Here is a 24080-nt window from a genome sequence, read left to right as displayed (position 1 = left end):
TCCTAGCCCCATTCTCTATCATCCAGACAGGGCGGGGCCTATTTCCGGTCCTCCAACTCACCAAATCTATGGTTTGGGTGTGCCGGAGGGGATTTCCGGTCTTCCCAGCCGCTTTTTTTATCATCCAGACAGGGCGGGGCCTATTTCCGGTCCTCCAACTCGCCAAATCTATGGTTTTGGTGTGCCGGAGGGGATTTCCGGTCTTCCTAGCCGCTTTTTCTATCATCCAGACAGGGCGGGGCCTATTTCCGGTCCTCCAACACGCCAAATCTATGGTTTTGGTGTGCCGGAGGGGATTTCCGGTCTTCCTAGCCGCTTTTTCTATCATCCCGACAGGGCGGGGCCTATTTCCGGTCCTCCCACACTCGAAATTTATGGTTTTGGTGTGCCGGAGGGGATTTCCGGTCTTCCTAGCCGCTTTTTTTATCATCCAGACAGGGCGGGGCCTATTTCCGGTCCTCCAACTCGCCAAATCTATGGTTTTGGTGTGCCGGAGGGGATTTCCGGTCTTCCTAGCCGCTTTTTCTATCATCCCGACAGGGCGGGGCCTATTTCCGGTCCTCCAACACGCCAAATCTATGGTTTTGGTGTGCCGGAGGGGATTTCCGGTCTTCCTAGCCGCTTTTTCTATCATCCCGACAGGGCGGGGCCTATTTCCGGTCCTCCCACACTCGAAATCTATGGTTTTGGTGTGCCGGAGGGGATTTCCGGTCTTCCTAGCCGCTTTTTCTATCATCCCGACAGGGCGGGGCCTATTTCCGGTCCTCCAACACGCCAAATCTATGGTTTTGGTGTGCCGGAGGGGATTTCCGGTCTTCCTAGCCGCTTTTTCTATCATCCCGACAGGGCGGGGCCTATTTCCGGTCCTCCCGCACGCCAAATCTATGCTTTTGGATCATCCCGTATTTCCGCCGGAGGGGATTTCCGGTCTTCCTAGCCGCTTTTTTTATCTATCATCCCGACAGGGCGGGCGCCTATTTCCGGTCCTCCCACACTATGGTTTTGGTGTGCGAAATTTCTATCATCCCGACAGGGCGGGGCCTATTTCCGGTCCTCCCACACTCGAAATCTATGGTTTTGGTGTGCCGGAGGGGATTTCCGGTCTTCCTAGCCCCATTCTCTATCATCCCGACAGGGCGGGGCCTATTTCCGGTCCTCCAACTCACCAAATCTATGGTTTGGGTGTGCCGGAGGGGATTTCCGGTCTTCCTAGCCGCTTTTTCTATCATCCAGACAGGGCGGGGCCTATTTCCGGTCCTCCAACTCGCCAAATCTATGGTTTTGGTGTGCCGGAGGGGATTTCCGGTCTTCCTAGCCGCTTTTTCTATCATCCCGACAGGGCGGGGCCTATTTCCGGTCCTCCCGCACGCCAAATCTATGGTTTTGGAGTGCCGGAGGGGATTTCCGGTCTTCCTAGCCGCTTTTTCTATCATCCCGACAGGGCGGGGCCTATTTCCGGTCCTCCCACACTCGAAATTTATGGCTTGGCTGTGCCGGAGGGGATTTCCGGTCTTCCCAGCCGCTTTTTTTATCATCCAGACAGGGCGGGGCCTATTTCCGGTCCTCCAACTCGCCAAATCTATGGTTTTGGTGTGCCGGAGGGGATTTCCGGTCTTCCTAGCCGCTTTTTCTATCATCCCGACAGGGCGGGGCCTATTTCCGGTCCTCCAACACGCCAAATCTATGGTTTTGGTGTGCCGGAGGGGATTTCCGGTCTTCCTAGCCGCTTTTTTCTATCATCCCGACAGGGCGGGGCCTATTTCCGGTCCTCCCACACTCGAAATCTATGGTTTTGGTGTGCCGGAGGGGATTTCCGGTCTTCCTAGCCGCTTTTTCTATCATCCCGACAGGGCGGGGCCTATTTCCGGTCCTCCAACACGCCAAATCTATGGTTTTGGTGTGCCGGAGGGGATTTCCGGTCTTCCTAGCCGCTTTTTCTATCATCCCGACAGGGCGGGGCCTATTTCCGGTCCTCCCGCACGCCAAATCTATGCTTTTGGAGTGCCGGAGGGGGATTTCCGGTCTTCCTAGCCGCTTTTTCTATCATCCCGACAGGGCGGGGGCCTATTTCCGGTCCTCCCACACTCGAAATTTATGGCTTGGCTGTGCCGGAGGGGATTTCCGGTCTTCCCAGCCGCTTTTTTTATCATCCAGACAGGGCGGGGCCTATTTCCGGTCCTCCAACTCGCCAAATCTATGGTTTTGGTGTGCCGGAGGGGATTTCCGGTCTTCCTAGCCGCTTTTTCTATCATCCCGACAGGGCGGGGCCTATTTCCGGTCCTCCAACTCGCCAAATCTATGGTTTTGGTGTGCCGGAGGGGATTTCCGGTCTTCCTAGCCGCTTTTTCTATCATCCCGACAGGGCGGGGCCTATTTCCGGTCCTCCAACACTCGAAATCTATGGTTTTGGTGTGCCGGAGGGGATTTCCGGTCTTCCTAGCCGCTTTTTCTATCATCCCGACAGGGCGGGGCCTATTTCTGGTCCTCCCACACTCGAAATCTATGGTTTTGGTGTGCCGGAGGGGATTTCCGGTCTTCCTAGCCGCTTTTTTTATCATCCAGACAGGGCGGGGCCTATTTCCGGTCCTCTAACTCGCCAAATCTATGGTTTTGGTGTGCCGGAGGGGATTTCCGGTCTTCCTAGCCCCATTCTCTATCATCCCGACAGGGCGGGGCCTATTTCCGGTCCTCCCACACTCGAAATCTATGGTTTGGGTGTGCCGGAGGGGATTTCCGGTCTTCCTAGCCCCATTCTCTATCATCCCGACAGGGCGGGGCCTATTTCCGGTCCTCCAACACGCCAAATCTATGGTTTTGGTGTGCCGGAGGGGATTTCCGGTCTTCCTAGCCGCTTTTTCTATCATCCCGACAGGGCGGGGCCTATTTCCGGTCCTCCAACTCGCCAAATCTATGGTTTTGGTGTGCCGGAGGGGATTTCCGGTCTTCCTAGCCGCTTTTTCTATCATCCCGACAGGGCGGGGCCTATTTCCGGTCCTCCCACACTCGAAATCTATGGTTTTGGTGTGCCGGAGGGGATTTCCGGTCTTCCTAGCCGCTTTTTCTATCATCCCGACAGGGCGGGGCCTATTTCTGGTCTTCCCACACTCGAAATCTATGGTTTTGGTGTGCCGGAGGGGATTTCCGGTCTTCCTAGCCGCTTTTTCTATCATCCCGACAGGGCGGGGCCTATTTCCGGTCCTCCAACACTCCAAATCTATGGTTTGGGTGTGCCGGAGGGGATTTCCGGTCTTCCTAGCCGCTTTTTCTATCATCCCGACAGGGCGGGGCCTATTTCCGGTCCTCCCACACTCGAAATCTATGGTTTTGGTGTGCCGGAGGGGATTTCCGGTCTTCCTAGCCGCTTTTTCTATCATCCCGACAGGGCGGGGCCTATTTCCGGTCCTCCAACACGCCAAATCTATGGTTTTGGTGTGCCGGAGGGGATTTCCGGTCTTCCTAGCCGCTTTTTCTATCATCCCGACAGGGCGGGGCCTATTTCCGGTCCTCCCGCACGCCAAATCTATGGTTTTGGAGTGCCGGAGGGGATTTCCGGTCTTCCTAGCCGCTTTTTCTATCATCCCGACAGGGCGGGGCCTATTTCCGGTCCTCCAACACTCGAAATCTATGGTCTTGGTGTGCCGGAGGGGATTTCCGGTCTTCCTAGCCGCTTTTTTTATCATCCCGTCAGGGCGGGGCCTATTTCCGGTCCTCCCACACTCGAAATCTATGGTTTTGGTGTGCCGGAGGGGATTTCCGGTCTTCCCAGCCGCTTTTTTTATCATCCAGACAGGGCGGGGCCTATTTCCGGTCCTCCAACACGCCAAATCTATGGTTTTGGTGTGCCGGAGGGGATTTCCGGTCTTCCCAGCCGCTTTTTTTATCATCCCGACAGGGCGGGGCCTATTTCCGGTCCTCCAACTCGCCAAATCTATGGTTTTGGTGTGCCGGAGGGGATTTCCGGTCTTCCTAGCCGCTTTTTCTATCATCCAGACAGGGCGGGGCCTATTTCCGGTCCTCCAACACGCCAAATCTATGGTTTTGGTGTGCCGGAGGGGATTTCCGGTCTTCCTAGCCCCATTCTCTATCATCCCGACAGGGCGGGGCCTATTTCCGGTCCTCCCACACTCGAAATCTATGGTTTTGGTGTGCCGGAGGGGATTTCCGGTCTTCCTAGCCGCTTTTTCTATCATCCCGACAGGGCGGGGCCTATTTCCGGTCCTCCAACACGCCAAATCTATGGTTTTGGTGTGCCGGAGGGGATTTCCGGTCTTCCTAGCCGCTTTTTCTATCATCCCGACAGGGCGGGGCCTATTTCCGGTCCTCCAACACTCCAAATCTATGGTTTTGGTGTGCCGGAGGGGATTTCCGGTCTTCCTAGCCGCTTTTTCTATCATCCCGACAGGGCGGGGCCTATTTCCGGTCCTCCCACACTCGAAATCTATGGTTTTGGTGTGCCGGAGGGGATTTCCGGTCTTCCTAGCCGCTTTTTCTATCATCCCGACAGGGCGGGGCCTATTTCCGGTCCTCCCACACTCGAAATCTATGGTTTTGGTGTGCCGGAGGGGATTTCCGGTCTTCCTAGCCGCTTTTTCTATCATCCCGACAGGGCGGGGCCTATTTCCGGTCCTCCCACACTCGAAATCTATGGTTTTGGTGTGCCGGAGGGGATTTCCGGTCTTCCTAGCCGCTTTTTCTATCATCCCGACAGGGCGGGGCCTATTTCCGGTCCTCCAACACGCCAAATCTATGGTTTTGGTGTGCCGGAGGGGATTTCCGGTCTTCCTAGCCGCTTTTTCTATCATCCCGACAGGGCGGGGCCTATTTCCGGTCCTCCCGCACGCCAAATCTATGGTTTTGGAGTGCCGGAGGGGATTTCCGGTCTTCCTAGCCGCTTTTTCTATCATCCCGACAGGGCGGGGCCTATTTCCGGTCCTCCAACACTCGAAATCTATGGTCTTGGTGTGCCGGAGGGGATTTCCGGTCTTCCTAGCCGCTTTTTTTATCATCCCGTCAGGGCGGGGCCTATTTCCGGTCCTCCCACACTCGAAATCTATGGTTTTGGTGTGCCGGAGGGGATTTCCAGTCTTCCTAGCCCCATTCTCTATCATCCCGACAGGGCGGGGCCTATTTCCGGTCCTCCAACACTCGAAATCTATGGTTTTGGTGTGCCGGAGGGGATTTCCGGTCTTCCTAGCCCCATTCTCTATCATCCCGACAGGGCGGGGCCTATTTCCGGTCCTCCCACACTCGAAATCTATGGTTTTGGTGTGCCGGAGGGGATTTCCGGTCTTCCTAGCCCCATTCTCTATCATCCCGACAGGGCGGGGCCTATTTCCGGTCCTCCAACTCACCAAATCTATGGTTTGGGTGTGCCGGAGGGGATTTCCGGTCTTCCTAGCCGCTTTTTCTATCATCCAGACAGGGCGGGGCCTATTTCCGGTCCTCCAACTCGCCAAATCTATGGTTTTGGTGTGCCGGAGGGGATTTCCGGTCTTCCTAGCCGCTTTTTCTATCATCCCGACAGGGCGGGGCCTATTTCCGGTCCTCCCGCACGCCAAATCTATGGTTTTGGAGTGCCGGAGGGGATTTCCGGTCTTCCTAGCCGCTTTTTCTATCATCCCGACAGGGCGGGGCCTATTTCCGGTCCTCCCACACTCGAAATTTATGGCTTGGCTGTGCCGGAGGGGATTTCCGGTCTTCCCAGCCGCTTTTTTTATCATCCAGACAGGGCGGGGCCTATTTCCGGTCCTCCAACTCGCCAAATCTATGGTTTTGGTGTGCCGGAGGGGATTTCCGGTCTTCCTAGCCGCTTTTTCTATCATCCCGACAGGGCGGGGCCTATTTCCGGTCCTCCAACACGCCAAATCTATGGTTTTGGTGTGCCGGAGGGGATTTCCGGTCTTCCTAGCCGCTTTTTCTATCATCCCGACAGGGCGGGGCCTATTTCCGGTCCTCCCACACTCGAAATCTATGGTTTTGGTGTGCCGGAGGGGATTTCCGGTCTTCCTAGCCGCTTTTTCTATCATCCCGACAGGGCGGGGCCTATTTCCGGTCCTCCAACACGCCAAATCTATGGTTTTGGTGTGCCGGAGGGGATTTCCGGTCTTCCTAGCCGCTTTTTCTATCATCCCGACAGGGCGGGGCCTATTTCCGGTCCTCCCGCACGCCAAATCTATGCTTTTGGAGTGCCGGAGGGGATTTCCGGTCTTCCTAGCCGCTTTTTCTATCATCCCGACAGGGCGGGGCCTATTTCCGGTCCTCCCACACTCGAAATTTATGGCTTGGCTGTGCCGGAGGGGATTTCCGGTCTTCCCAGCCGCTTTTTTTATCATCCAGACAGGGCGGGGCCTATTTCCGGTCCTCCAACTCGCCAAATCTATGGTTTTGGTGTGCCGGAGGGGATTTCCGGTCTTCCTAGCCGCTTTTTCTATCATCCCGACAGGGCGGGGCCTATTTCCGGTCCTCCAACTCGCCAAATCTATGGTTTTGGTGTGCCGGAGGGGATTTCCGGTCTTCCTAGCCGCTTTTTCTATCATCCCGACAGGGCGGGGCCTATTTCCGGTCCTCCAACACTCGAAATCTATGGTTTTGGTGTGCCGGAGGGGATTTCCGGTCTTCCTAGCCGCTTTTTCTATCATCCCGACAGGGCGGGGCCTATTTCTGGTCCTCCCACACTCGAAATCTATGGTTTTGGTGTGCCGGAGGGGATTTCCGGTCTTCCTAGCCGCTTTTTTTATCATCCAGACAGGGCGGGGCCTATTTCCGGTCCTCTAACTCGCCAAATCTATGGTTTTGGTGTGCCGGAGGGGATTTCCGGTCTTCCTAGCCCCATTCTCTATCATCCCGACAGGGCGGGGCCTATTTCCGGTCCTCCCACACTCGAAATCTATGGTTTGGGTGTGCCGGAGGGGATTTCCGGTCTTCCTAGCCCCATTCTCTATCATCCCGACAGGGCGGGGCCTATTTCCGGTCCTCCAACACGCCAAATCTATGGTTTTGGTGTGCCGGAGGGGATTTCCGGTCTTCCTAGCCGCTTTTTCTATCATCCCGACAGGGCGGGGCCTATTTCCGGTCCTCCAACTCGCCAAATCTATGGTTTTGGTGTGCCGGAGGGGATTTCCGGTCTTCCTAGCCGCTTTTTCTATCATCCCGACAGGGCGGGGCCTATTTCCGGTCCTCCCACACTCGAAATCTATGGTTTTGGTGTGCCGGAGGGGATTTCCGGTCTTCCTAGCCGCTTTTTCTATCATCCCGACAGGGCGGGGCCTATTTCTGGTCTTCCCACACTCGAAATCTATGGTTTTGGTGTGCCGGAGGGGATTTCCGGTCTTCCTAGCCGCTTTTTCTATCATCCAGACAGGGCGGGGCATATTTCCGGTCCTCCAACACTCCAAATCTATGGTTTGGGTGTGCCGGAGGGGATTTCCGGTCTTCCTAGCCGCTTTTTCTATCATCCCGACAGGGCGGGGCCTATTTCCGGTCCTCCTACACTCGAAATCTATGGTTTTGGTGTGCCGGAGGGGATTTCCGGTCTTCCTAGCCGCTTTTTCTATCATCCCGACAGGGCGGGGCCTATTTCCGGTCCTCCAACACGCCAAATCTATGGTTTTGGTGTGCCGGAGGGGATTTCCGGTCTTCCTAGCCGCTTTTTCTATCATCCCGACAGGGCGGGGCCTATTTCCGGTCCTCCAACACTCGAAATCTATGGTTTTGGTGTGCCGGAGGGGATTTCCGGTCTTCCTAGCCGCTTTTTTTATCATCCAGACAGGGCGGGGCCTATTTCCGGTCCTCTAACTCGCCAAATCTATGGTTTTGGTGTGCCGGAGGGGATTTCCGGTCTTCCTAGCCCCATTCTCTATCATCCCGACAGGGCGGGGCCTATTTCCGGTCCTCCAACACTCCAAATCTATGGTTTTGGTGTGCCGGAGGGGATTTCCGGTCTTCCTAGCCGCTTTTTTTATCATCCAGACAGGGCGGGGCCTATTTCCGGTCCTCCAACTCGCCAAATCTATGGTTTTGGTGTGCCGGAGGGGATTTCCGGTCTTCCTAGCCGCTTTTTCTATCATCCCGACAGGGCGGGGCCTATTTCCGGTCCTCCAACACGCCAAATCTATGGTTTTGGTGTGCCGGAGGGGATTTCCGGTCTTCCTAGCCGCTTTTTCTATCATCCCGACAGGGCGGGGCCTATTTCCGGTCCTCCAACACTCGAAATCTATGGTTTTGGTGTGCCGGAGGGGATTTCCGGTCTTCCTAGCCGCTTTTTCTATCATCCCGACAGGGCGGGGCCTATTTCCGGTCCTCCAACACTCGAAATCTATGGTTTTGGTGTGCCGGAGGGGATTTCCGGTCTTCCTAGCCGCTTTTTCTATCATCCCGACAGGGCGGGGCCTATTTCCGGTCCTCCAACACTCGAAATCTATGGTTTTGGTGTGCCGGAGGGGATTTCCGGTCTTCCTAGCCGCTTTTTCTATCATCCAGACAGGGCGGGGCCTATTTCCGGTCCTCCAACACTCGAAATCTATGATTTTGGTGTGCCGGAGGGGATTTCCGGTCTTCCTAGCCCCATTCTCTATCATCCCGACAGGGCGGGGCCTATTTCCGGTCCTCCAACACTCGAAATCTATGGTTTTGGTGTGCCGGAGGGGATTTCCGGTCTTCCTAGCCGCTTTTTCTATCATCCCGACAGGGCGGGGCCTATTTCCGGTCCTCCCACACTCGAAATCTATGGTTTTGGTGTGCCGGAGGGGATTTCCGGTCTTCCTAGCCCCATTCTCTATCATCCCGACAGGGCGGGGTCTATTTCCGGTCCTCCCACACTCGAAATCTATGGTTTTGGTGTGCCGGAGGGGATTTCCGGTCTTCCTAGCCGCTTTTTCTATCATCCCGACAGGGCGGGGCCTATTTCCGGTCCTCCAACTCGCCAAATCTATGATTTTGGTGTGCCGGAGGGGATTTCCGGTCTTCCTAGCCGCTTTTTCTATCATCCCGACAGGGCGGGGCCTATTTCCGGTCCTCCCACACTCGAAATCTATGGTTTTGGTGTGCCGGAGGGGATTTCCGGTCTTCCTAGCCGCTTTTTCTATCATCCCGACAGGGCGGGGCCTATTTCCGGTCCTCCAACACTCCAAATCTATGGTTTTGGTGTGCCGGAGGGGATTTCCGGTCTTCCTAGCCCCATTCTCTATCATCCCGACAGGGCGGGGCCTATTTCCGGTCCTCCCACATTTAGTCTCTATGGTTTTAGTGTAACGGAGGGGATTTCCGGTCCTTCCATCTCCGTCTCTATGCTCCGGGCGGTCCAGCGCGGTGCCGGAAGTGGCGCGGTGGTGGCGATGGCGCTGGACCGGCGGTGGCCGCTGGCGCTCGCCCGCGGCGCCGTTCCGGTGGCGCTGGGGCTGCTGCTGTGGGTGGCGATTGCGGGCGGCGAGCAGGAGCGGCAGCATTCGCTGAAGGTACGGGACGACCGGGGCGTCGGGGACGCCTCCGGGACCGGAACCGGCGGTGACCCCCGCCTTGTTCTCGGTTCGGCAGGGCAAGCCCGGGGCGGACACGGCGAATTTGGCGCAGCGGCGGCGCCACAATGAGCTGATCATGACGGCGCTGCGCGAGGCCGCCCAGACCGACGAAAACGTGGCGTATCGCGGAGTGCCGTGGCGGAAGTGACTTCAGCACCGGGAGCCCCCCTCTCAGCCTGTTTCCCGGTGTCCCGCCCTTTTCCCCGGAACCGTCACCGCCTTAAGCGGTTTCGCACGGAACTCTTTTGCGCTGTTGCACCCGGACTTCTATAAATCACCACACTTCCGGCGCCTTTTCCGGTTCCGCCATGTCGGCGCGGGGCGCGGAGGCCGCAGCGGAGCCGGGGCCGGTGGCGGGACCCGGTGCGGCCTCGCCGCGGCCGCTGTTCGGCGGCTGCTGGAGCTGCCGCCTGCTGAGCGGCGCGGGGCTGCTGATGGCCGCCATCTGGGTGTACCAAGGCCCGCGCAGCGCCATGAGGAAGGGGCTCACCCCCTCCATGGGCGCCATCGCCCAGATCACCTTCGCCGCCGGTGAGGGCGGGGCGGGAACGGGGAAAGCGGCGGGGACCGCGGGAGGGGGCCAAGGCGGGAAATTTTTGACGGTTTCCATGGAAACGAGGGCGGCCCCGGGAAGGTCCCAAAAACGCCTCAAAATCTCCCCAAAATTGCGCGGGTGGTGGGGAAGAGCTGGGGTTCCCGTGGGTGGGGGAGGGTCCCAAGGTGAGCTCAGGTAGCCTCAGGTGACCCCAGGGGTGCCCAGGTGTGACCCCAGTGATTCAAGGTGCCCCGGGTGTCCCCTCAGTGTCCCCTTCAGGTGTGACCCCCAGGTGTGACCCCGGTGTCCCCGCAGGTCTGGCCGGCTGGGCCATCGTCATCCTCGCCGACCCCGTGGGACGGTGGCAGCGCCGGGAGCCCTGAGGGGACGCCAAGAACGGCCCCGGGACCCCAATAAAGGCACCGGGACCCCCCGCAGCGGCTCTGGGGGGAGGGCACGGGACAGCCCGAACTCGGAGTTTTGGGGTTTTGGGGTTTATTTGGGGTTTTTGGGGTGCCCCCTCAGCTCCCCTCTTTCTTGGCCACAATGACGACGGCGGAGGGAACCAAGCCTGGAAGAGGGGAGGAGGTTAGTGTCCCCCAAAACCCCCCCAGGGACCCCAAAATCCTCTAAAGGATCTCCCAAACCCCCCAGGGAACCCTAAACCTCCTGGAGATCCCGCAAGAACCTCCCAAATCCCCACAGGGACCCCACAAGCCCCCCCAAATCCCCTCAGACACCCCTCAAGCCCTCTGGAGATCCCCAAATCCCCCAGTCCCCCCGTGCCTCACCCAGCTCCTGCAGGGGTTTCTCCATGTCCTCCTCGGTGAAGAGGCGCCGGGGGAAGGCCGTGCGGAGGCTGAAGGGCTCGGGGGGGCTCCCGGCGCCGCCCCCCGGGCCCCGGTGCAGCTCCACGAAGAGGCGCACGGCCGCCAGCGGCTCCCGCGCGCGGAAGCTCTGCGTGAGAGCGCGCCCGTCCGGGAGCCGCACCTGGGGCACACGGAGCCCCCCAGTCACCCACAGGCACCCCAAAAACCCCTTGGGGGCCCTAAATTCACCCTAAAATGCAGCAGGGAGCCCCGGAATCCCATCTGGGTCATTAAAATCTCCTTGAAGTCCCCTGAAATCCCACCACAGATCCTCCAAATCCACCCAAAATCCCATCCGGATCCCCCAGATCGCCTGGGATCCCCACAAAATCAAAAAAAAATCCCATCAAGGATCCCCAAATCCCCCCAGAACCCCTTGGGATTCCCCCAAAATCCCTTAAAATCCCATCAGAATCTCTTAAACTACCCTCAGGATCCCCCAAAATCCCCTCAGGATTCCCCTAAACTCCCCAGGATCCCCCAAAAACACACCAGGGATACCCCAAACGCCCTCACGATCCCCTAAATCCCCTGGGGATGCCCCAAACCCCCTCAGGACCCCCCGGAATGCCCCCGAGACCCCCAATCCCCACCTGGATGCGGCACTGGTCGTATTCCCGCGGCGCCGGCGCCTCCTGGGGGGGCTCGGCCGGGGGGGCCGGGGGGGCCGGGGCGAACTGGGGAGGACAGGAGGGGATCCTGCTGGGGCTGGACCCCAAAGTGCCCTCAAGGGATCCCCCCAATCCTTTGGGATCCCCCCAGTCCTTTGGGATCCCCCTGTTTCCTGGGGCCCCGCTCACCCTCTGCGCTCGCTCCGCCTTGTCCCGCTCGATCTTCTCGCGCACTCTTTGCCTGTAGGGACAGGGAGGGAAAACCCCGAAATTTCTCGGGGTTCCCCCAAAATTTTGGGATCTCTGAAAATCGGGGTGGGCTGGGGTGATCTGAGGGAAGGGATCTGGGGAAACCTCCTGAATTTTAGGGCTGCGCCCTTAGGCTTGGGGGCTCGGGGAGGGTCCCCAAAGGTTTTAGTGCGGGAATTCGGGGGGTTCCTAAAATCTGAGGGGGTTTCTGAGGGGTTTTGGAGCCCCCAAAATCTCCTCGGCGCCTCGGTTCGTGAGGGCGCTTCCCGCGGTGGAGGCGCCCCCTGGCGGCCCGGAGGTCTCCGCTCCTTTGGGTTTGTTTTTTTTTTCTTTTTTTTCGGGGGGTGAAATTTTGGGGTTCTCCCGAAGTTTTGGGGTTCCGCTCCGGGGCCGCTCCCCCTCACCGCGCCGCGCGCTCCTCGGCCCGGTCCCGCCGCCGCTCCTCGGCCGCGCGGCGCCGCTCCTCGTCCCGCCGCCACTCCCGCAGCTTGGCCAGCTCCTGCCCGCGGCGCCGCCGCTCGCGCTCCTGCCCGGCCTCCGACAGCGCCCTGGGGAGCACCCCGAAATTAAACACCCTGAGCCCCAAAACCCTGAACCCCCAAATCCGCCAAAATCCCACAGGGAATGAACCCCCGCTCCTCGCGCTCCTGCCCGGCCTCAGACAGCGCCCTGGGGACCCCAGAATCACCCTGAACCCCTAAATCCTGCACCCCAAAACCATCCTGAACCTTCAAATCATCCTGAACCCCAAATCCCTGAGCCCCAAAATCCCCCTGAAGACTCAAATCCCAGAGGAATCCCCCAAAACCCCCAAATCTCCCCCTTAAACCCCAAATTTCCCCCCCAAACCCCCAAATTTTCCACTTAAACACCCAAAATCCCCCCACATCCCCCCCGGAGTCACTTCTGGGTCTCGTCCTGCTCCCCCGGCGGCGCCCGGGGTCCCCCCAGCAGCGAGGGCAGCGCCCCCAAATCCAGGGGGGCCTCGGGGTCCGAGTCCGAGTCGGGGTCGTCCTCGTGAGCCACCAGCCTGGGGGGAACCCCAAAATCAGGGGGGTTTGGGGGGGTCCCTGGCAGGTTTGGGGGTCCCGGGGATGGGGAGTTTTAGGGGTCTCAGGGTGGTTTTTGGGGTCCCGGAGGCATTTTTGGGGTCCGCGAAGGGGGAATTTGGGGGATCCTGGGGGATATTGGGGTTCCGGGGGGGCTTTTGGGCCCTCTTGGGGGGGTCTCAGGGGGCTTGGGGGGGTCCCAGGGGAAATTTGGGGGTCTCGGGGGAGACTTTTGGGTTCCCGGGTGTTTTTGGGGTCCCCCCTCACCAGTCCATCGCCGGTTCCACCCCGCGGTTCCCGGTCAGCGCCAGCGCCTTCGCCCTGCGGGACCGGGGGGGTCACGGGGGGGCTCCGGGGCTTTTCCCGGGAATCCCCCCACCAAAACCCCCCGAAATCCGCCGGGATCCCGTTCCCGGCCCCTCTCCGGTTACCGGCCGCCCCTCCCTGCCGCCCCCCCGGTGTCGCCGCCCTCACGCGCGCCGGGCCCCGAATCCCATCTCCAGCAGCGCCTCCAGGGCCCGCCCGGGCCCGGCCCCGCCGTCCGCCGCCATCATGGCGGCCCCGGGCCCCGCGTCACGTGGGCAGCGGCAGGGGGCGGGGCCAAGGCCACGTGGGACGGCGGCCGGGAAGGGACAGAACGCGGCGCGAGAGCGTGCGGGGCGGGCGAACCCAAAAAGTGACCCCAAAAACCGACCCAAAGTGACCCCAGAACCAGCCCAAAAATAGCCCAAAATTAACCCAAAATACACCAAAACCAATCCAAAAATACCCCAAAATCCGACCCCGAAACCCATCCAAAAATACCCAAAAAAACCCCCAAATTCCTAAATTTAGACCAGATTGTGTTTGGGTTGATTGCGGGGGGAAATTCTGGGGAGGATCTGGGGGGATGCTGGGGGAAATGGGGAGGAATTTTGGGCATTTTTGGGCTCCGGGGGGGGGGGGAATTGGGGGATCCCGGCTCTCTCCCGCCTCTCCCCCATCCCAAATAAATCCCAACTCATTTTTGGGGAGTGGGGGAGGGGTCCAAGCCTTTATTAACAACCCCCAAAATTCGGGGGGTGGGGGGGGTGGGGGAGGGGCTCAGGAGCTGGAGCAGACGTGCCGCTGGCGGGGGGAGGGGCCGTCCATAGGGAGGGGGAGGGGCGTGGGGGTGCCCCCCTCTTCCTCGCGCCTCTCCCCCCCTTCTTCCTCCTCCTCCTCCTCTTCCTCCTGCCCCTCCTCCTCCTTGGGGGCGGCGCTGAGTAGGGGGGGCTCTAAGGGGGGAGGGGCAGTCAGAACCCCCAAACCACGGCCCCTCCCCCCACAGGGTTTTGGGGGATTTGGGGGCGCAGCCCCTCCCCCACCTGGGCTGGGCTCCGCAGCTCCCACGACTTCGGGCTCCTCCGAATTCTGGGGGGAGGCTGAAAGATCTGGGGGTGGGGGTGGGGAAAAAAATCACCTTGAACCCCAAAACCTCCCAAAAAAATCCCCAAAATTCCTCCTGCAAATCCCTCCCAAATTTGCCCCAAATCTCCCTCAAATCCCTCCAAAAATTCCCCCCAAATTCTCCCAAAATTCACCCCAAAAATCCTCAAATCCTCCCAAAACTTCCCCAAATTTCCGCTGAATCCCGCTGCCCCTCCCCCCTCCCCTGTCCCCTCCCTTCTCACCTGTCCCCTCCCCCACCCCGGGGGCTCCTCCCTGGCTCGGCCGCTCCTGTCGGAGGTGGGGGAGGGGCTCCGGTGAGCTCAGCTCTGGGGGAGGGGGCGATGCCCGAGCCCCTCCCCCACCGCGGCTCACCTGGGCGGGGGGGCGGAGCCTGCGGGGGCCCCTCCCCCACTGCAGGTACCCCCCCAGCGTCAGCAGCGCCAGGAGGGTCCAGTTCCCGGCCACGCCCAGCACGGCCGAGGTCAGCGGGAAGTGGTACAGCAGGTACCTGGGGACAGGGACACGGGTGTGGCACGGGTGTGGCATGAGTGTGACACGGGTGTGACACCCAGACAGATGTGAATGGTGAGACAGGTGTGGCAGGTGTGACACAGGTGTGACAGGGACAGGTGTGTGACAGGGACAGGTGTGGCACAGGTGTGACAGGGACAGGTGTGTGACAGGGACAGGTGTGGCACAGCTGTGACACCCAGACAGATGTGAATGATGAGACAGGTGTGACAGGTGTGACAAAGGTTTAGGGCAGGTTTGGGGCAGGTTTAGGCCAGGTTTTGGGACAGGTTTAGGGCAGGTTCAAGGCAGGTTTGGGGCAGGTTCGGGGCAGGTTTAGGGCAGGTTTAGGCTGGGTTTAGGGCAGGTTTTGGGGCAGGTTTAGGCCAGGTTTTGGGGCAGGTTTGGGGAAGGTTCAGGGCAGGTTCGGGGCAGGTTTAGGCCGGGTTTAGGGCAGGTTTTGGGGCAGGTTTGGGGCAGGGTTTGGGGCAGGTTTGGGGCAGATTTGGGGCAGGTTCGGGGCAGGTTTAGGGCAGGTTTGGGGAAGGTTCAAGGCAGGGTTTGGAGCAGGTTCAAGGCAGGTTTAGGGCAGGTTTAGGGCAGGGTTTGGGGCAGGTTCAGGGCAGGTTTGGGGCAGGTTCGGGGCAGGTTTAGGGCAGGTTTAGGCCGGGTTTAGGCCGGGTTTGGGCCGCGGTACCTGAGGCCGCTGAAGTGCGCGTGCACGCGCAGCCGCGCCCCGTAGAGCTGCACGCGCCGGCTGCGGATCTCAACCAGAGCCCCCACGGTGGGCGTGTACTGCGGAGGGGGCACGGGGGTCAGGGACCCCCAAAATACCCCCAGACCACCCTGGTGCCCCCCAAAATACCCCTGGGAACCCCCAAATCCCACTGGGAGCCCCCAAATCCCACTGGGAGCCCATAAACCCCCCCAGGACCCCCCAAATCCCCCCAAGGACCCCCCCAAACCCCTCAGGTCCTCCCAGCAGCACCTGAGCGGCTCCGCCTGCAGCATTTGGGGCTTTTCTATCCCAGCGGGACTCCCCAAATCCCCCCTGAGACCCCCCCAGGACCCCCCAGACGCACGGGGTCCTCGCGGTAGCGCGCCATCAGCTCCAGCTCCAGGGTCTGGCTCTGCTCGGCGAAGCCGCTGAGGAAGAGGCCGGCGAAGGCCGCGGTGTGCAGGGCCCGCAGCAGCCGCGAGCGGTAGTGCAGCATGGCCTGGGGGGACCCCAAATCCTGGCTGGGACCCCAAACCCAGCCCTAGAGACCCCAAACCCACCCCAGAGACCCCAAACCCACCCCGGAGACCCCAAACCCATCCCGGAGACCCCAAACCCACCCCGGAGACCCCAAACCCAGCCCAGAGACCCCAAACCCAGCCCAGAGACCCCAAATCCAGCCCCAGAGCCTTCCAATCCCATCTCAGACCCCAAATCCTGCTGCAAAGTCCCATTCCCATTCCCAGTCCATTCCCAGTCCATTCCCAGTTCCCCCAGTTTCCCCAGTACCGATCTCTCGGCCGTGGCCAGCGGTTTCACCATGAACATCCCGAGCTCCCGTTCCCAGTTCGTTCCCAGCTCATTCCCAGTTCACTCCCAGTCCATTCCCAGTTCCCCCGGTACCGATCTCTCGGCCGTGGCCAGCGGTTTCCCGCCGTGGCCGTAGCAGGTCAGGGCCACCATGAACATCCCGAGCTCGCGGTTCACCGGCGACTCCGGCAGCTCCAGCTCCAGCGAGATCCGGTACAGCTGCCCGTAGAGCAGCACCTGGGGGGGCACCTGGGCATGGCTGGGGGCACCTGGGCACAGCTGGGATACACCTGGGCACACCTGGGCACACCTGGGATACACCTGGGATACACCTGGGCACACCTGGGCACACCTGGGCATGCCTGGGCACACCTGGGCACGCCTGCCCGTAGAGCAGCCCCTGGGGGCCCACTTGGGAGCGGCATTTTTGGGACATTTTCAGCACATTCTGGCCCCACATCCCCCCCCCCAGATTGGGATATTTTCAGCCCCTCCCCAGCCCCAAACCCCCACATTTCCGGGGTGTTCCCGCGCCCCTCTCCCCCCCAATCCCCCCGGACGTTGGGGTTTCCGGGACCTTCTCGCGGTGCTCGCCCAGCAGGGACACGTTGGCCGTGGGGAAGGAGCAGAGCTCGGGCCCGGGGCTCTCACAGTCCGACCTGGGGGGACCAAAACCGAGCTCAGGGCCGCGAAATCCGGCCCCGAACCCCCAAAACTCCTCCCGGACACACCTGAGCCCCCCCAAGGCCCTGCCAGCCCCACCTGGACACACTTGGGCACACCCGAACCCCCCAAAAACCACACCTAGACACACCTGGACGCACCCACATCCCCCCAAAACCCCTCCCGGCCCCACCTGGCTCCACCCAAACCCCCCCAAAACCCCTCCCGGCCCCACCCAACCCCCCCAAACCCCTCCCAGACGCACCTGAGCCCCCCCAGCCCGTCCCCCCTCACCTGAAGGCCAGGTGCAGCGGGCGCAGCACGGCGGCTGCGGGCAGGTAGGCCCAGTAGAAGGAGCCGTAGAGGAAGAGCGAGGCCCAGAGCAGCAGCAGCGCCAGGCTCAGCCCCAGCGCCCCCCGCAGCAGCGCCCGCCGCGCCCCCCGCCCCACCTGAGCCCCCCAGGTGAGCAGCGGGGGGGGCGGGGCCGCGGGGAACCCCCCCGGAGCCATGGCGGGAGGGGGGAGGGGAGGGGAACCCCATGGGAGGGGGAGGAGCTGCGGGGAGAGAGGGGGGAGGGGAGGGGTTAAGGGGGGAGGGGCAGCGCCCCGCCCCCACCGCGGAGGAAGGCCCAAAATCCGGGCCCGGAATTCCCTCCCCCACCCCCAAAATCTGTGCGAAGATCCCAAAATTCCATCCCCAAAATTCCCTCCCAGAAATTCCGGCCCCGACCCCAAAATCTGTGGGATGATCCCAAAATCCCAACCCCAAAATCTGGGGGGGAACTCCAAAATTCCCCCTTCCCAACCCCAAAATTCCTTCCCCAGAATTCTCTTCCTCACCCCAAAATTCCGGCCCCAAAATTCCCTCCCCCACCCCAAAATCTGTGGGAAAATCCCAAAATTCCATCCCCAAAATTCCCTCCCAGAAATTCCGGCCCCGACCCCAAAATCTGTGGGATGATCCCAAAATCCCAACCCCAAAATCTGGGGGGGAACTCCAAAATTCCCCCTTCCCAACCCCAAAATTCCTTCCCCAGAATTCTCTTCCTCACCCCAAAATTCCGGCCCCAAAATTCCCTCCCCCACCCCAAAATCTGTGGGAAAATCCCAAAATTCCATCCCGAAAATTCCTTCCCAAAATTCCCACCCCATTCCTAAAATCTGTGGGATGATCGCAAAATTCCCTCCCCAAAATTCCCTCTCCCACCCCAAAATCTGTGGGACAATCCCTAATTTCCCTTCCCGAAATTCTCCCTCTCCAACCCCAAAATCTGCGGGGGAACGCCCAAATTCCTTCCCAAAAATTCTGGCCCCATTCCTAAAATCTCTGAGGAAATCCCAAAATTGCCTCCCCAAAATTCCCTCTCCAGCCCCAAAATTTGGGATTTTCCCCGAAATTCCTTCTCCAGACCCCCCCAAAATCTTTCAGGAATCGCCCAAATCCCTTCCACCACCCCAAAATTCCCTTCGGGACCCCCAAATCCCCTCCCCCACCCCAAAACCCGGAATTCGGGGCAGGGGTGAGGGGGGGGAGGGGCGGGGGGGGGGGGGAGGGCCGCGTCCCCACCCCTCCCCCACCCCAAAATTGGGGGGGGGTTCCAAAAATTCCTCCCCCAGCCGCGAAACCCGCGGGGGATCTCGGGGATTTGGGGTCCCGGGGTGGATTTTTGGGCAATTTCTGGGGGAATTTTGGGATTTTTGGGGCCAATTTCGGGGTCCCGGCGGGAATTCTTGGGGTTCCCGAGGAGTTTCTGAGGGAATTTTGGTGGAATTTCGGCTCCCCAAGGGGGTCCAGGGGGTTTTCGAGGGTGGCGAATGCGATTCCGGCGGTTTTTAAGGAGAATTTTGGGGTTTTCGGGGAGGATTTTTGGGGCAATTTCGGGACTTTTTGGGGCTCCTTACCGAACGCCGGCGCCTCTCGCTTCCCGCCACGCCCTGGCCACGCCCACAACTCCGCCGCTTCCGGCCGCAAGCCCCGCCCACTCCTCACCCCATTGGTCAGACTTCACTTAACCCCGCCCCTTCATTATTTAACCGCTGCTCATTGGCTCCGCCCACTGCGGGCCCGCCCGCGCTGGTCCCGCCCATAGCCACTCCCACTGCGGCCCCGCCGGGCCCCGCCCCGTTTCCATGGCAACGGAGATTTTGGGGGGATTTTTGGGGGTCCCGGGGGGAATTGGGGGGGTCCCAAGGGGGTGGGCGGAGTCTGGGGGGTTTGGGGGAGGGGCTGGGAGGGTTTGGGGGGGGGCAAAAATTGGGGGGGGGGGTCCATTAACATCGCCCCTCCCCCAGCGTGCGCCCCTTCCCCGTTTTTATAAGGATGGGGGGGGGGGGGGGGGGTTTGAGGCGCCCCAAAATTGGGGAGGGGGGAAATGGGGGGAGGGGCAAGGGCGTGGCGCCCTCCCCTCCCCCACCCTCAGGCCCCGCCCCCTCCGAGCATCGCCGGGACCGGAGCGGCCGCGGGTCCTGCACAGGTGGGGGAGGGGCGGGGGGGATTTTGGGGGGTCCCGGGGGGTGGGGGAGGGGATTTGGGGTGGGAGGAGGGGCAAAACCCGCGGGGATTTTGGGGGGGGTAGGGCAGATTTGGGGAGAAAAGGGGGGGGGAGGGGGGTTGGGGGGAAAATTGGGATTTCTGGGGGCTGAAATTTGGGAGTTTTGGGGTCCGGGGGAGAAAATTGGGGGAATTTTGGGGAGGGGGGAATTGGGGGGGAAAATTTGGGGGCGGAAATTTGGGATATTTGGGGGGGATTTGTGGGTGGGGAAAAATTTGGGATTTTTCCAGGAGGGTTTGGGGGGGAAACACCGTTTTCATTGGGGGTTTGGGGTGGATATTATGAATTTTTGGTTTGGGTGGTTTTTTTTAATTTTTGGGGTTGGTTTTTTTTTAGTTTTTTGGGGGTTATTGGTTTTTCGGAGGGACCTAAATTTTGGCTTGAGGGGAAAATCTGATTTTTGGGGAAGAGGCTTTTTTTAGAGGGGAAAAATCGCATTTATGGGGGATTTTTTGTGGGGTTTTTTATTTTTGGGAGATTTTTTGGGGTTGGTTTTTTTTTGAATTCGGGGTTTTTGGTTTTTGGGGGGGTTCCCAAATTTGGGGGTGCCCCCGCAGCCCCCCCATGAAGGGCGAGCCCCCCCCCAGCAGCACCCTGAGCGTGGGCCAGGCCCGGAAAATGGTGGAGCAGCTGAAGATCGAGGCCAGCCTGTGCCGGGTCAAGGTCTGGGGAAAACGGGGAAAATGGGGAAAAACGGGGGGGAAATGGGGAAAATCGGGGGGGAAATGGTAAAATATGGGGGGGGGGGGGAAGGGGAAATAATGGGAGGAAAATGAGGAAGAAATGGGGGGAAAATGGGAAAAATAACAGGGGAAAATGGGGGGGGGAATTGAGGAAAAATAAAGGAAAATGGGGGAAAAATCAGGAAAAAATTGGGGGGAAAACAGGGAAAAAATGTGAAATAAGTGAAGAGAAATTGGGAAAAATGTGGATTTGAGGAGGGTTTAAAGATATTATGGCTGAAGAATGGGGATTTTGAGGGGTCGGGTGGGTGAGGGAGATATGGGGGGGTGAGAAGGGATTTGGGCGGATTTAAATGGGATTTAGGGGGGAAAAATGAGATTTCAGGGGATTTAAAGGGGATTTGAGGGGTTAAAATAAGATTTAGGGGGGGTAAAAAATGAGGATTTGGAAGGGGGACAAGGGCAGGATTTGGGGTTCCAGAGATGGGTTTAGAAATTCCAGGTGGGATCTGGGAATTCAGGGGATTTTGGGGGAGTTCCAGTTGAATTTTTGGGGTTTGCAGGTGTAGTCCAGGGGTTCCAGGTGTGTTTTTTGGGATTCCAGGTGCATTTTTGGGGTTCCAGATGTATTTTCAGGTTTCCCGGTGCATTTTTGGGGTTCCGAGGTGTATTTTGGGGTTTCCAGGTGCATTTTTGGGGTTCCTAGGTGTATTTTGGGGTTTCCAGGTGCATTTTTGGGGTTCCGAGGTGTATTTTGGGGTTTCCAGGTGCATTTTGGGGGCTCTGGGTATATTTTCGGTGTTCCCACGCGTGTTTTTGGGGTCCCTGATCTCGTTTTTCCCCACCCCAGGTGTCCAAGGCGGCCGCGGAGCTGCTGAGCTACTGCGAGGCGCACGCCTGCGAGGACCCCCTGCTCACGCCCGTGCCCACCTCCGAGAATCCCTTCCGCGAGAAGAAATTCTTCTGCGCCCTCCTCTGAACCCCCCAAAAAATTTTGGGAGCCCCCCCCCCCCCCATTTTGGGTCACCCCCGTAAAATTTAAGGCCGATTTCACCCCAAAAATGAGGTGGAAATGAGGGGGGTGGGGCTTAATTTGGGGGTTTTGGGGTCCCCCCCACAGCTGGGACCTCCCCCCTAAATTGGGGACCCCCCACAAAAAGCCCTGGGGTGGTCCCAGCTCAGAATTTGGGGGATTTTGGGGGGGGTTTGGGGGTCCCCCCACCCCAAAAAGGCTTCAAGGATGGACTCGGGGAAGGTTCTGGAATGGGGGCAGGGGGACACCCCCTAAAATTACCCCAAATTCCCCCTCCCCCCATCACTCCCCACCCTCCTCCTCAAAATTGGAACCCCCCCAAACTTCAGGCCACACCCAAAAATTCATCTCTCACCTCCCCCACCCCAAACTCGGGGGGTTCCCCGTCCCCAGCACCAACCCCCACCCGATTTCGGCTCTGAGGGGCCCCCGGGGGGGTTAAAGGGGGGGTTCCCCACTTTGGGGGTGCCCCCCTTCCCCCAAATAAACACTTGGCGGCACAGATGGGGCCGGGACCGTTTTGGGAATCTCCAGAAAAACGGGACTGGAGGGGGGGGGAGGGGGGAAAAATTGGGTGGGAGAGGGGGGTTCCCCAAAATCACTGGGGGGGAGGGGAATTTTGGATGGGGATTTGGGGTGCGGGGATGGGGGGAGGGAGTGGGGGGGGCAGAGAGAAGAATTTGGGGTCTGGAGGAAGAGGAAGGAAGAAAAGGGAGGAAGGAAAACAGAGGGAGGAAGAGGGAGAAGGAGGAGGAGGAAGAAAAATGAGGAAGAGGAGGAGGAAGAGGAAGGAAAAGGAGGAAGAGCTGCCCCTCAGCGCCCCACACCCAACATGGCGGCGCCCGCACCATCCCACGGACGCCGCCATGACACCCGCGCATGCACGCTGCACCCCCGGCCGCCCCAAGATGGACCCTCCCAGCACCCAAAATGGCGGTGGGAGGGAGAAGGGACCCAGGGGGGCTCTGAGGACGCCCCCGGCCCCCGAGGGAGCCTCTCCCCCACCCGGGACCCCCCAAAACACCCCGTGGGGGGAGGGGGACCCCCCGTTATCCCCTCCCCCCTTCCCCGCCACGTCATCGCCGGCCGCAGCCAAGATGGCGGCGCCCACAGCCCGCCTGGTTGCCATGGCAACCGAGCCCCGGTCTGGAGCCTCGGAGCAGGCCCGGCCTGCGCAAGAGGGAAACAAAGTCATTAAACCTTTAATTATTGTAATTAATTCTCGGTTTTGAGCCGAGCTTTACCTTAAAGACGTTGCGGCTCCACAGCGGCCTCAGAAACAGGCCCAGAAGCGGGTCTGGAGCCCCCAGTCAGGCCCAAAGGTTAAAACCAGACCCAGGCCTAAGGCCAGGCCCCAAAACAGCCGAACACAGCCCAGCTCCTCAAAGCCGGCCCAGCTTCGCTCTCAGGACTGGGTTTAACCCCAGAGCCAGGCGGGTTTAACCCCAAAACCAACCGGGTTTAAACTCAATAACCAGACCCGGAGCTGGGCTTAAGCCCCTAAACCAGCACCAGGACCGAGTTTAAGCCCCAAACTTCCTCTAAACCCAGTTTAACCCCCCAGTTCAGTTTTAAGCCCCCTCCCACCGACCCTAATTCTAACTCCATCTCAGTTTGAACCCCTCCAACCTCGTTTTAACCAAGTTTAACCCCCCAGACCCAGTTTAATCCCGTAAACCAAATTTTTACCCCCAGACCCAATTCCAGCCTTCCTCAAGGCCTACTTTAAGCCAAGTTTAACCCCCAGACCCGATTTTAACCCCATAGAGTCGGTTTTAACTCCCCCAAACGCGTTTTAAACCCCGTCCTAACCCACAAACACCACCCGAGGCCGCCCTGGGCTCAAGCGAATTTTCTTTATTTCTAAAAAGGGACAAAACCGCCCGACACGGCCTGGGGGGAGGGGGCGGGGGGAGGGGTGGGAGTCGAGGCCGCCCCTCCCCCACCTCGGGGGGGGGCGGCGGAATTTGGGGAATTTTTTTTTTTTTTTTTGTCATTTTCGACCCCCAAAAGACGGAAGGAACGACCACGAGAAAGGGGGGAGGGGAAACCGGGGGGAGGGACCCCCAAAACCCCGGGGAAAAAAAAAAGGGAATTTTTCAGGGATTTTCCTGGTTGGTTTTGGGGTTTTTAATGATTTTTTTTTTTTTTTTGGCGTTTTTGTTTTATTTGAAAAAGGACCCGAAAAGCTCCGAAAGCGGCGGCAGCGCCGCCCCCTCCACCCCCTCCAAAAAATTTCCCAAATTTGGGGTTTTTTTGGGGGGGTGTTTTCTCACGCTGGGGGATGGGAAATGGGGGGAGGGGAGGAGGGAAAATCCCCAAAATGCCAAAGAAAAAAGGGAAAAAAAACCCTCGAGGAACAAAATCTATGAAGGAAAAAAACCCCTTAAAAATAAAATAATAAAAAACCCAAATTCCCCTGAAAACGCCCCAAAAATTAACCCCAAAAAGTCCCAAAATCCTCCCCAAAATCCCCAAAATTAAAGGTAAAACCCCTAATTTTAGGGGCTCCATTAATTAACAAAGAGCCCCATTAATTAATGGAGATCCCCTGATAATTAAGGAACCATTAATGAAATAATGAGCTATTAATTAGAGATTAATAAAGGAAACCCAATTAATAACAGGCCTGTTAATTAACCAAGGCCCCCATGAAGATTAATTATTAATTAATTAAAACCTCCTCATTATCAGCAATTAACAACCCCCCGAGGGGGGGAGGGGAGGGTTTGGGGTCCCCCCCAGTGCCCAGCCCCCATTTTTCCCTGGGAATTCCCCCAGAATTGCCCAAAATCTCCCCAAAATTCATCAAATTCCATCGGAATCCCCCAAAACTCTCCCAACATTTTCCAGGGCGATGGAAGGGGGGGGAGG

At 59.1% G+C, this 24080-nt stretch overlaps 5 protein-coding genes across 7 annotated transcripts; 3 read left to right on the top strand and 2 right to left on the bottom strand.

The window, feature by feature from the left end:
- Positions 1–9257: 9257 nt before the first annotated feature.
- Positions 9258–9810, top strand: LOC119696772 (ubiquinol-cytochrome-c reductase complex assembly factor 3-like). The gene is made up of 2 exons (XM_038126618.1): positions 9258–9452; positions 9532–9810. The coding sequence occupies exons 1-2, from the start codon at positions 9285–9287 to the stop codon at positions 9661–9663; spliced, it is 300 nt and encodes a 99-aa protein (XP_037982546.1). The 5' UTR covers positions 9258–9284; the 3' UTR covers positions 9664–9810.
- On the top strand, positions 9793–10527 carry DMAC1 (distal membrane arm assembly complex 1). Its single transcript, XM_038126619.1, has 2 exons — positions 9793–10046; positions 10366–10527. The coding sequence occupies exons 1-2, from the start codon at positions 9824–9826 to the stop codon at positions 10431–10433; spliced, it is 291 nt and encodes a 96-aa protein (XP_037982547.1). The 5' UTR covers positions 9793–9823; the 3' UTR covers positions 10434–10527.
- Position 10528: 1 nt separating this feature from the next.
- Positions 10529–13604, bottom strand: UBXN1 (UBX domain protein 1). Of its 3 annotated transcripts, none has more exons than XM_038126566.1 (8): positions 13303–13604; positions 13096–13149; positions 12684–12809; positions 12184–12327; positions 11720–11771; positions 11513–11596; positions 10842–11007; positions 10529–10621 (listed from the first exon to the last, which is right to left on the bottom strand). In XM_038126566.1, exons 1-8 carry the CDS (start codon positions 13380–13382, stop codon positions 10572–10574), a joined length of 756 nt encoding a protein of 251 aa, XP_037982494.1. In that variant the 5' UTR covers positions 13383–13604; the 3' UTR covers positions 10529–10571. The 3 variants fall into 3 exon arrangements, with proteins under 3 accessions (XP_037982494.1, XP_037982495.1, XP_037982493.1); XM_038126567.1 differs by having other exon boundaries at positions 10842–11040; positions 13260–13595; XM_038126565.1 differs by having other exon boundaries at positions 10842–11040; positions 13303–13590.
- A 209-nt stretch (positions 13605–13813) lies between these two features.
- On the bottom strand, positions 13814–19072 carry BSCL2 (BSCL2 lipid droplet biogenesis associated, seipin). Its single transcript, XM_038126564.1, has 10 exons — positions 18841–19072; positions 17234–17493; positions 16854–16935; positions 16370–16513; positions 15831–15965; positions 15446–15543; positions 14611–14746; positions 14481–14526; positions 14175–14240; positions 13814–14084 (listed from the first exon to the last, which is right to left on the bottom strand). Exons 2-10 carry the CDS (start codon positions 17446–17448, stop codon positions 13912–13914), a joined length of 1095 nt encoding a protein of 364 aa, XP_037982492.1. The 5' UTR covers positions 17449–17493; positions 18841–19072; the 3' UTR covers positions 13814–13911.
- A 220-nt stretch (positions 19073–19292) lies between these two features.
- Positions 19293–21710, top strand: GNG3 (G protein subunit gamma 3). Its single transcript, XM_038126622.1, has 3 exons — positions 19293–19412; positions 20048–20153; positions 21024–21710. The coding sequence occupies exons 2-3, from the start codon at positions 20055–20057 to the stop codon at positions 21150–21152; spliced, it is 228 nt and encodes a 75-aa protein (XP_037982550.1). The 5' UTR covers positions 19293–19412; positions 20048–20054; the 3' UTR covers positions 21153–21710.
- Positions 21711–24080: the final 2370 nt, after the last annotated feature.

This window comes from Motacilla alba, unplaced genomic scaffold (genome assembly GCF_015832195.1).
Source record: "Motacilla alba alba isolate MOTALB_02 unplaced genomic scaffold, Motacilla_alba_V1.0_pri HiC_scaffold_35, whole genome shotgun sequence".
NCBI lineage: Eukaryota > Metazoa > Chordata > Aves > Passeriformes > Motacillidae > Motacilla > Motacilla alba.
Note: the sequence above shows the minus strand (reverse complement) of the source record. Positions and strands in the feature narration are given on the sequence as shown.

Coding starts and splice junctions, on each gene's coding strand:
- LOC119696772 (XM_038126618.1), top strand. CDS start 9,285: ATGCTCCGGGCGGTCCAGCGCGGTGCCGGAAGTGGCGCGGTGGTGGCG. Junction 9,453..9,531: donor AGCGGCAGCATTCGCTGAAG/GTACGGGACGAC, acceptor TCGGTTCGGCAG/GGCAAGCCCGGGGCGGACAC.
- DMAC1 (XM_038126619.1), top strand. CDS start 9,824: ATGTCGGCGCGGGGCGCGGAGGCCGCAGCGGAGCCGGGGCCGGTGGCG. Junction 10,047..10,365: donor CCAGATCACCTTCGCCGCCG/GTGAGGGCGGGG, acceptor GTGTCCCCGCAG/GTCTGGCCGGCTGGGCCATC.
- UBXN1 (XM_038126565.1), bottom strand. CDS start 13,382: ATGATGGCGGCGGACGGCGGGGCCGGGCCCGGGCGGGCCCTGGAGGCG. Junction 12,810..13,095: donor GTGGAACCGGCGATGGACTG/GTGAGGGGGGAC, acceptor GGTTCCCCCCAG/GCTGGTGGCTCACGAGGACG. Junction 12,328..12,683: donor GAGCAGGACGAGACCCAGAA/GTGACTCCGGGG, acceptor GGTGCTCCCCAG/GGCGCTGTCGGAGGCCGGGC.
- BSCL2 (XM_038126564.1), bottom strand. CDS start 17,448: ATGGCTCCGGGGGGGTTCCCCGCGGCCCCGCCCCCCCCGCTGCTCACC. Junction 15,966..16,369: donor TGGCCACGGCCGAGAGATCG/GTACCGGGGGAA, acceptor GGGTCCCCCCAG/GCCATGCTGCACTACCGCTC. Junction 14,747..15,445: donor GCGCACTTCAGCGGCCTCAG/GTACCGCGGCCC, acceptor CCCTGTCCCCAG/GTACCTGCTGTACCACTTCC.
- GNG3 (XM_038126622.1), top strand. CDS start 20,055: ATGAAGGGCGAGCCCCCCCCCAGCAGCACCCTGAGCGTGGGCCAGGCC. Junction 20,154..21,023: donor CCAGCCTGTGCCGGGTCAAG/GTCTGGGGAAAA, acceptor TCCCCACCCCAG/GTGTCCAAGGCGGCCGCGGA.